This window comes from Dermochelys coriacea, chromosome 24 (assembly GCF_009764565.3).
Source record: "Dermochelys coriacea isolate rDerCor1 chromosome 24, rDerCor1.pri.v4, whole genome shotgun sequence".
NCBI lineage: Eukaryota > Metazoa > Chordata > Testudines > Dermochelyidae > Dermochelys > Dermochelys coriacea.
In genome coordinates, this window is record NC_050091.1 from 13868213 (window position 1) to 13878184 (window position 9972).

General features: G+C 61.2%; 2 protein-coding genes across 2 annotated transcripts; one reads left to right on the forward strand and one right to left on the reverse strand.

Annotated features, from left to right (window-relative positions):
- The first annotated feature begins 692 nt into the window (after positions 1-692).
- On the forward strand, positions 693-4422 carry LOC119848108 (hepcidin-like). Its single transcript, XM_038383481.2, has 3 exons — positions 693-773; positions 1730-1795; positions 4186-4422. The coding sequence occupies exons 1-3, from the start codon at positions 693-695 to the stop codon at positions 4420-4422; spliced, it is 384 nt and encodes a 127-aa protein (XP_038239409.1).
- A 3087-nt stretch (positions 4423-7509) lies between these two features.
- On the reverse strand, positions 7510-9350 carry LOC122457360 (sialic acid-binding Ig-like lectin 13). The gene is made up of 2 exons (XM_043501934.1): positions 9038-9350; positions 7510-8188 (listed from the first exon to the last, which is right to left on the reverse strand). The coding sequence occupies exons 1-2, from the start codon at positions 9114-9116 to the stop codon at positions 7932-7934; spliced, it is 336 nt and encodes a 111-aa protein (XP_043357869.1). The 5' UTR covers positions 9117-9350; the 3' UTR covers positions 7510-7931.
- Between the last annotated feature and the right edge of the window lie 622 nt (positions 9351-9972).

Sequence of the window (9972 nt, forward strand, 5' to 3'; positions counted from 1 at the left end):
GGACGGTGCTCAGGGACCGGAGTTGGGCAGGTCTGTCACTCCTGTGAGCATCCAGCGTCAACGGCGCCCTCCCACAGACAGGTGGGTTCTTGGCCCTCCAGCCGATTAACCCAGACCCTGACCCCCCAACCCCATCCCTGACCCAGCCCCTACTCTGCTGGGATCCCTCCCTCCCCTCCACATGGGCTCTGGGACCCGCTCCCAGAATCCCCCTTTGCTGGGATTTTCCCACTCCACTGCTCCCCACTGGCCTCTGGGTCAGGAGTGAGGGGCACCAGGAGAGCTGACGGGGGGAACCCCGTGCTGGGCTAGCAGGAGGCTGCAGGTCGGGGAGAGGGGCCCCGACAGAGCTGAGAGGGTGAGCCCAGGTCACTGGGGAAACTTGGGGTACCCCCAATGACTCCGGTGGTGTAATGGCCCACTGACACCGTCTGGGGAGCCAGCCAATGGTTTGTTTGAATTTTGAGCCAAGCTGCGATAACTGTATTGACGGGCTGTTTTCGGTTTCCCTCTCTTCACCTGTCCTTTCTTGGCACGCAGGGGATTGGCTGTTTTGGGACCAGGGTGGGGATGGCTGGGCTATAAACGCAGCCCTTGGTCGGGGACCGAACGCAGCGAGCAGCTCAGCCCTTTGGAGACACGACAGAGGAGCGGGGAAGAGGAGACAGAAAAATACAAGGCAGAAAAACATCATGATGAAACTTCAAGTTGCCTGCATGATTCTCATCCTCGTCATCACCTCCGCCAAAACCTCCTGCTCCTTCCCAGATCCGGTAAACGCTTCCCAGGCTCTTTCTTTCCTTTGTATGATGGTTGTACCGAGACATCCCAGCTGAGGTCAGGGCCCCGTTCTGCCGGGCGCTGCCCAGGCACACAGCGAGAGACCGTCCCTGCCCCAACTGACACTGGGGCCCTGTTGTGCTAGGCAGGATTATCAGACCCTTTTTCCAGCATGGGGAAACTGAGGCACAGGGCCACCTAGTAACTGGTTCAAGGTCACAAGGGGCTCGCTGCTACAGAGCCAGGAACAGAACCCAGGTGTCCAGACTACCGGCTTGGAGCATTGACCAGCCCTGGATTTCTTTGTATGTCGCCTCAGATTAATCCTAGTCTCTGCACTGCCCCCCATGCATGTGATTCCAGTCCCTGGACCTGCACCCATGAATAGCTCTGGGAAAGCTGCAGGGTCTGTCTGGAATCTCAGAGAGATTTGTGGAAGGGGGAAACGGCCATTTCTTTTGCACCACAAATTGTCCAGATTGGTTTTTAACCAAAATCTCCTGTTTTCACAAGTGAATGAGTTTATTCCAGAACAAACTCAATGTTCGTAGTGGGGCAAAGACAGCTGAGCTATAGAAGAGGCACGAAATGTGACAAGGAATATTTCTCCCACTGTCTTTTGAAGGAAAACTTTTTTCTAAAATTTATTTGCTTCTTTTTCTCCAGCCTTTCCCACAGGTTTATATTCTGAATCTGTGGCATTGCACTGTGTCTACCAAAATGCAACATAAATGTCCTGAGTTGCAGAAATCTGTGTAGTAAATTTGAGGAAGAACTGAGGATAGAACCCAGGAGTCCTGATTTCCAGCTCCCTCCCCTTCTAACCCACTAGACCCCACTCCCCTTCTACAGCCAGGGATAAAACCAGGTGGCCCGGCTCCCAGCCCCCCCTGCTCTAACCCAGTGCACGAGCATAACGCTCAGGTCTGTCTTCTCCCGGTCTCTGCAGACAGCAAATCCTGCTGGTTTGTTAAGGCAAGAAATGGAACCCAAAGAAGAAACTCAGGGTCTGCAGGTAAGAACTGAATTGGGGGGGCTCTCCCCTGGCAGGCAGGGCTGGCCCTGAAGGCTGCACTGCCAGGAGCGCAGTCCCCGGGCTACAGCCCTCCGGGCCGGTTCTGGGCTAACTCAATGCCGGACACTAGGCCAGGGGTCAGCAACCTTTCAGAAGTGGTGAGCCGAGTCTTCATTTATTCACTTTAATTTAAGGTGTTGCGTGGCAGTGATACATTTTAACGTTTTTAGAAGGTCTCTCTCTATAAGTCTATTTAGGATCTAACTGAACTATTGTCGTATGTAAACAAGGTTTTCAAAATGTTGAAGAAGCTTCATTTAAAAGTAAATTAAAATGTTGATCTTAAGCCGCCGGCCCGCTCAGCCCGTTGCCAGCCTGGGGTTCCGTTCACCTAGGCTGGTAGCGGGCTGAGTGGGGCTGGCAGCCGGGACCCCAGACCGGGAGTGGGTTGAGCGGGGCCGGCAGCTGGGACCCCAGACCAGCAGTGGGCTGAGCGTGGCCGGCTTCCGGGACCCCAGACCGGCAATGGGCTGAGCGTGGCCAGCAGCCGGGACCCCAGACCAGCAGTGGGCTGAGCGTGGCCGGCATTCGGGACCCCAGACCGGCAATGGGCTGAGCGTGGCCGGCAGCCGGGACCCCAGACCAGCAGTGGGCTGAGCGGGGCCGGCATTCGGGACCCCGGCAGACAAGGCGCCTGCAGCCAGAACCCCAGACCGGCAGTGGGTAAGCGGGGCTGGTTACCGGGACCCCAGACCGGCAGTGGGCTGAGCGGGGCTGGTTACCGAGAGCCCAGACCGGCAGTGGGCTGAGCGGGGCTGGTTACCGGGAGCCCAGACCGGCAGTGGGCTGAGCGGGGCTGGTTACCGGGAGCCCAGACCGGCAGTGCGCTGAGCTGGGCCGGCAGCCGGGACCCCAGACCAGCAGTGGGCTGAGCGGGGCCAGCAGCTGGGACCCCAGACCGGCAATGGGTTGAGCGGGGCCGGCGTTCGGGACCCTGGCAGACAAGGTGACAGCAGCCAGAACCCCAGACCGGCAGTGGGCTAAGCGGGGCTGGTTACTGGGAGCCCAGACCGGCAGTGGGCTGAGCGGGGCCGGCGGCCGGGACCCCAGAGTGGGCGTGGGCTCAGTGGCTCAGCCCGCTGCCACGCACCCCGCTGCCGGTCTGGGGTTCTGTTTGCCGGATCCTGCCAGCCACGGTCCCGGCTGCCAGCCCCGCTCAGCCTGCTGCCGGTCTGGGATCCTGGCCCTGTCCACATACAGTGGGTACCTACCTTCTCCCCGGTTGTAGCCTATTCTCTTTCTCTCTGTGCACTGAGCTGAGGGTGGGAGTGCACTGAGCACAGGGCTGGGGGTCAAGAAGCAGGCTGGGGGTCGGGGATGTAGGGTCTGGCCAGGAGCTAGAATGAGGGAGGCGGCTCAGCGTTGGGGCAGGAGGTTTGGGTGTGGAGTGCTTAGCTGGGCAGCTCCCATTTGGTGCGAGGGGTGTAGGTGGGAATGTGTGTGGGAGGGGGGTGTGCAGGAGTTCCCGTTTGGTGCTCAGGGTGGGAGTGGGGATGTGGGGGGTGCAAGAGTCAGGGCAGAGGTCTGGGGGGACTCGGAATGTGTGGCGGTGCCGGAGTCAGGGCTGGGGTTTGTGGGGGGTTCAGGGGTCAGGGCAGAGGGCTGGGGGAGTGCAGGGGTCAGGGCAATGGGCTGGGGGTGTGGGCTGGGGGTGTGAAGGTGCTGGAGGCAGGGGGCTGGAGGGGATATGCCCTGATTCCACCCCCTCCCCAAGGCCCCCAGAGCAGAGAGCGCGCAGTGGGTCAGTAGCAAGGGCCATCAGCAGATCAGCCCCAGAGAGGGAGAGGTGGAGGGGCAGGAACCCCGCACGCTGGGGGAAGAGGTGGGGGGACGGGGGAGCTCGCCTGCCCTGCAAGGAGAGAGCGGGGGGTGGAGAAGAGCGGGCCGGGCCGGGCAGGATTTTTAGTGGCTCGCTGCTCGCTCCTCGGGTCCGGCAGGCAGCAGCGTGCCATGAAAGATTGGCTCATCTGCCGTGTTTGGCCCGTGGGTCATTGGTCCCCGACCCCTGCGCTAGGCCTATTAATGAGGCCACGCACTTCCCTGTGGCAGGCCTGGGGCTAGAAACCCAGGAATCCTGGCTCCCAGCCCCCCAATCCCCAACCACTAGACCCCGCTCCCCTCCCAGAGCCACAGAGGGAACCCAGGAGTCCTGGCTCCCAGCCCCCCACTCCCCAACCACTAGACCCCACTCCCCTCCCAGAGCGACAGAGAGAAACCAGGAGTCCTGGATCCCAGCCCCCGTGCACTAAACCCTAGACCCCGCCCCTCACTCCCCTCCCCTTCCCTCGCTGGAGTTGAACCCAGGAGTCCTGCCCTTGTTCTCCCCGCAGGTCCTGCTCCAGCCATCCAAGCGCCACAACAGCCACTTCACTATCTGCTCCTACTGCTGCAAGGTCTGCCGGGACCAGCGTCGCTGGGACCGGTGCTACAGAATGTGCTGCCACGCGCCCCGCGGGTCGGACAAGCCGGAGCCGAGCAGCGCTAGGGGGTGCTGTCACCTCCAGCCACGCCCAGCCTCCAACCCCACCGCGACTCAGCCTGGCCCCCCCGGCTCCGGACCCGCCTGACTTAGTGTTCCCTTTGCTTCCGTGTCTTTTTGTTATTGGCCATTAAACGTGGGTTTTAAATTCAGGAGCCTGTCATCGTAGTTACTGAATTGGACCCAGGAGTCCTGGCTCCCAGCTCCGCCTACTCCAAATCCCTAGACCCCACTCCCCTGCCAGAGCCAGGGACAGAACCCAGGAGTCCTGGCTCCCTCCCATTCTCCCCCGCGCCCCCATTCTAATCACTACACTTCAGAGGTGGCCGCATCTCAGAGCCAGGCGAGCCATGTGCCATGGCTGTGCAGCTGGTCCCCAGCTCTCCCACCCCAGAGGTGGGTGCATTGAAGCACCGGGCAATATTTATCATGACCCTCTTCCCAGTGCTTTGGTTCCCCTCGGGTCTGGGCGGTGAGTGTCCAGTCACAGCCGAGCGGCTCAAAAAGCGAGGGGAACCCCTGAGGGAAACCGAGGCAACATAAAACTCTTCAGCCCGGGGAGAATCTAGAAATGGTTTTATTTAGCTGCAGCAGTGAAAGGGTTAACATAGGCCAACCTGCTCCACATAACTCTGTCTAGAGCAGTAGCTGCCTCTCAGGTGCATTAGCAGAGCCCAGAGTGGCCCCCAGCTGAGGCGGGAGGGCGAGGGGGGGCACGGCCCAGACACAGCCAGAGAGAGGCCCTGTCCCAGCTGAGATCAGGGCCCGGTTGTGCCAGGTGCTGCCCACACACAGCGAGAGACCATCTCCAACAAGCTCACAGTGTAAGTAGCCAAATGTAGTGTTATATTCCCCATGTTACAGCTGGGAAACTGAGGCACAGAGGGGGGTGCGGACTTGCCAAGGGTCACACAGGCATTCTGTAGCAGAGATGGGAATAGGTCCCAGGTGTCCGGCGTCCCAGGCTAGCATCTTAGCCACAAGGCAGGCCGGCTATCCCACCGCTGACCCCAGTCTCTCTTTAGCTCACTGCCTGCAATGACCCTGTCCCCCTGTCTGGGCTCAGATGTTGGCGTAGATGGTTTCCTCTGTGAATCGTTCTCCGTCGCCTTTCTCCCTGTAGCCTGCTCCTCCTCCCCTCCTCTCCCTTTCTTCTCAGGGGCTCCCCTTTCCCCAGTGACGTCCTGTGCAGGGAGAGACCAGGTTAGCTGGAAGAGTGGGCGCCATGCCCAGGGGAAAGGGATGCCAGTGGGGAGCGCTGGAGTGGGGAAATCCCAGCAGAGGGGGATTCTGGGAGTGGGGGAGGGAGTCCCAGAGCCCATGTGGAGCTGGGGGAGGAATCCCAGCAGGTTGGTGGATGGGGCAGGGTTTGGGATGGGGGGGTGCAGAGTCTGGGATAACCCACTGGAGGGCCGGGAACCCACCTGTCTATGAGAGGGCACCGTAGAAGCTGGCTGCTCGCAGGAGTGACAGACCTGCCCGTCTCCGGTCCCTTGGCACCGTCCGGCCGTGGTGTGGCCCCTGCCCCGCTGCCTGGGGTGAAACCATCATCAACATCCCACCTCTAGGCCCATGCAGCCTGGTGTCCTGCCTCCTCCCTCCTACCCCAATGGGACCCGTGGTTCCATCTATCCCGAAATCTCTTCCCTGCCCCGACCGCCATCCCAGAGCAGCAGAGCTGCATGGCAGTGGACACCCAGGGTTGGGCTAGCAGGGGGTGCGGGTCAGGAGTGAGGGGCACAAGGAGAGATAGGGAGAGCCCAGGGCAGGGACAGCAGGAGGCTGCGGGTCAGGAGTGAGGGGCACTGGCAGCGCTGGGGGGAGACCAGGGCTGGGCTAGCAGGGAGATGTGGGTCGGGAGTGAGGGGCACCGGGACAGCTGATGGGGGGACCCCAGCACTGGGATAGCAGGAGGCTGCGAGTCGGGGTGAAGGGCCACGGCAGAGCTGGGGGGGCAAGCTCAGGGCTGGCACAGCAGGGGGCTGTGGGTCGGGATTGAGGGCAGCAGGTGGATTTTCACACTTCCAAGAAGTGATAGCTGATCTTGGGGGATCTATTTATTCCTCCATTCCAGGCTACGGTTCCCACCAGATCCTTCTCCCGTCCTGCCTGAGTTTTACCTTCTCTTCACGACTTTCCAGGCCACTGCAACCCCGGCACCAACCAGCACAAGGCTCCCACAAGCTGTCAAGGCCACCATGTGTGTCAGGGAGAAGCCTGCTGCAAACCAAGAGTTGGTGTGAGCGGTGGGATCGGCTGGGCGTCAATGGGCCCTTCAGGGCTTGTAATGAAGTGGTGGGTACCATGTAGGGCAGGGTCACCTGACGGGCAGAGCTGCCGAGAGCTGGCCTAGCCATGGGGACTGAGCCCCCTTGCCCACCTCTCCAGGGAGGCACAGGTGTGTCAGGGGGCAGGTGGGAACTTATACCTGGGTTGCCATCTGTCTAAGGCAGGCACATAGCACCGTATTTCCTCATATATACATCTCTGCCGGAAGACGAACAGGCCACTGTTTTTTGCTAATGGCAAAATTGGATCCCATGCCCAGCCCCCGGCCGGGCCCAGCAGCTCCCCGCTCACAATGGGGCTCTGCGCCCACGAAGTCGCCCGCAGCTCTGGGCCCTCGAAGTCCCCGGGGAGGGTGCGGTTTGGGCAGGCGCCACACGAGGCGGGGTGGCGGGTTCCCCTCGGCTGCGCAGTGACACGTGGCCTCCCCCCAGGGCCCGCTGCCCTGCACTGGGCATTTCCTGCATGGCAGCAGCTTCGGCGGGTCTGCAACGGGCCACGGGATGTGCCCCCTGGAACCCACTGCCCTTCTATAGGACCCAGGAGTCCTGGCTCTCAGCCCATTCCCCTGACACTAGACCCCACGCCCCTCCCAGAGCCAGGGATAGAACCCAGGAGTTCTAGCTGCCAGCCCCTCCTCCCCCCCCCACACTGACCCACCTCTTACCACTGCTCCCCACTCCCCTACTGGAGCTGGATCAGCGTCACTCACAGTGGACGTGGAGCCAGACGGCTCTGCGGGTGGAGATCCCGACCACGGCAGGGTATGTGATGGTGCAGACGAGCTCTTTGCCATCATCCCCCAGGGCCGATGTGAAGCTGAGCACGGAGCTGGAGGAGAAGTTGCCATTCTCCAGGACAACCGAGATATTCCTGGCTGTGTTGTCGAACTCCACTGTCTAGGTGATTTGGGGAGGGGTCCCAGAGCAGGTCCCCGGAACCTGCCAGGTCACATTCACCAGCTGTCCGGACAGCAGCACCTTGGGGACCCCCAGCACCGGCTGCTCCGTCAGCTCTAAGCAGACCACAGCATTAAAATTCAACTCAGTGTGGAATTACTGGGGTTAATCCCTGGAACTCACTGCCACTGGGTATTAGTGGGCTTAACCCCTGCCACTGGATGTTGTTAATCTCCAGAACTCCCTGCCACTGGGTATAAGCAGAGTTAATACTGCTGAGCTCTCCAGGACCCCCGGGCCTCACCTGTCACGTCCACCAGCGGTTGGGTCTCCTCCTAGCTGTATTGAAAGTCTCCCTTCATGAAGCAGAAGGAGTAGTGGGCCCTGTCTCGGGCCCTCACGTCGCTGATGCTCAGGGAGCAGTCTTCCGGGGTGCCCCCACCATGCGGATCCGGCCCCCAGGCTCCCGCAGGGCCTTGCCAGGATCTGTGGTGGCTACGGCTGAGCTGGTGTCCCTGTTGTCGTCCTTGTGGAACCAGTATTCGTAGGCGACCCCGGAGGACTCGCACTTGGCTGTGAAATTACAGGGGTGCAGGACGCAGAGACCCTGCTGGGCCGTGACAGGGGCCGGGACGTGGATCCGATAGACGGGCTCCTGGCAGAGCCAACCTGCAGGGGAAACAGATCAGCTCTGCCGGTGCCCCTCAGTCCCGACCCGTGTCCCCCCCAATCCACCCTAGCCCCACACAGAGCTCTGCCGGTGCCCCTCAGTCCCGACCGGCAGCCCCCTGATCCACCCCCACCCCACAAAGAGCTCTGCCAGTGCCCCTGAGTCCCGCCCTGGGCCTCCAATCCACCCCAGCCCTCGTCTTCCCCCAGCTTTACCAGTGCCCCTCGCTCCCGACCCGCAGCCCCCTGCTAGCCCAGCCCTGGGTTCCCCCCAACCCACAGCACTGCCAGAGCCCCTGTAATTCTCCAAACCATAATTTATTTGTCCAGTATCAGGGATTTCCCTGCCACCCTCCTGAAATCCCCCATCACCCCCCAATGTTGAAGCCAACCAAGGGGAGAAACATCCCAGGAACCGAGACGGCACCAACCCGCCAGCTGCAGGTTCTAGTGGGGCATCGACGTCCGAACAGCTCAAAGCACAAACCAAGCCACCGACTGAAGAAACCGCAACCTAAGGGCAGTTCTCCATGTTTGTGTCTCAAACGTTTCCCATTTAGTGACCTTACAAAAGAAGCCCCTGGGGCACCTCTTGCCACAAAGCTTACGCGGAAGGAAAGCATCTCACTGCTCCAGCGGGGAAAAGTGGAGAGTGGAGTGGGGTCTAGTGGGTTAGAGGAGGGGGGTTTGGGACCAGGAGTCCTGGGTTCTATCCCTGGCTATGGGAGGGAATGGAAGGGAAGGGGAGTCTAGTAGGGAGGGGGAGACTGGGAGCCAGGACTCCTGGGTTCTATCCCCAGCTCTGGGGGATTCCTGCCAGCCCAGCTGTCTCTGCTATTGTTCTCTTACCCTGGCAGAGCAGTGCGAAGAGGATTTCAATGCAGAGCTTGGTGGAAGGGGGCATCTGCCTGGCTCCTTGCACCCACATCCTCCCGCTCAGCAGCTCCGGGGGGCTGCCAGCGCCTGGACTGACAGGCTCCGCGATTTGCTCCTCTCAGCGGTTCCCAGATCGCTGCATGGGGAGATGCTGGTAGGAAAGAGGGTGTGGAAATGACTGAGCAGAGCAGGGGAGTGGGGTCTAGTGGTTAGCGCTGGGGGGGCTGGGAGCCAGGACTCATGGGTTCTAGCCCGGCTCGGGTAGCGGACTGGGGACGAGTGGTTAGAGTGGTTAGAGTGGGACGGGGCTGGGACTCACACACAGGGTCTGTCTGTACTTACCCAGGGCCTGGGTGATTCTGCACCCAACCCAGAACTGAGCGGGTGCCGAACCGTAGACACTGCAACTCCCACCTCCCAGAGGGAAATCACATCCTGCCAAAACGCCCAGCCCCACACAGCACCGACCAATGGGCCCCTGTAGTCCAGCGTCCCGCTTGCCCCCATCTAGAGCTGGGGGCAGTGCCCTCTCCCTGCGTCCCTCCCCCACAGCCTGTGTGCTCAGCCCCTGGGCCTCTCCCACACCCCGGCCCTGGTTTTCACACCCGCTGCTGGAAATGTGCATGGCTAACTGGGGTGATGTTTTCCGGGGTGCGAGCTTGGCTGGTGAGCAGCCGTGTCCCCTCCATCCTCCAGCACAAGATGCTGCGTTGCTGGCGAACTGCCCCCCGCCCCCTCCTCTACTCACACCCGGCCTCCAACCTGTGGCTGGCTTCACTACCCAGCTACTCCCGAATTAAACTGCAGAGCAACCCCAGCAAGTGCTCGATCCCTCCCCGCTGCTGGCTGGAGATCTCCCGTTGTCGTACGGGTCCGTCAGCTCAGCAAAGGCCAATGTCCTGCCCCAG

Coding starts and splice junctions, on each gene's coding strand:
- LOC122457360 (XM_043501934.1), bottom strand. CDS start 9,116: ATGTGGGTGCAAGGAGCCAGGCAGATGCCCCCTTCCACCAAGCTCTGC. Junction 8,189..9,037: donor CTTCGCACTGCTCTGCCAGG/GTAAGAGAACAA, acceptor TTTCCCCTGCAG/GTTGGCTCTGCCAGGAGCCC.
- LOC119848108 (XM_038383481.2), top strand. CDS start 693: ATGATGAAACTTCAAGTTGCCTGCATGATTCTCATCCTCGTCATCACC. Junction 774..1,729: donor CCTGCTCCTTCCCAGATCCG/GTAAACGCTTCC, acceptor CGGTCTCTGCAG/ACAGCAAATCCTGCTGGTTT. Junction 1,796..4,185: donor AAGAAACTCAGGGTCTGCAG/GTAAGAACTGAA, acceptor TTCTCCCCGCAG/GTCCTGCTCCAGCCATCCAA.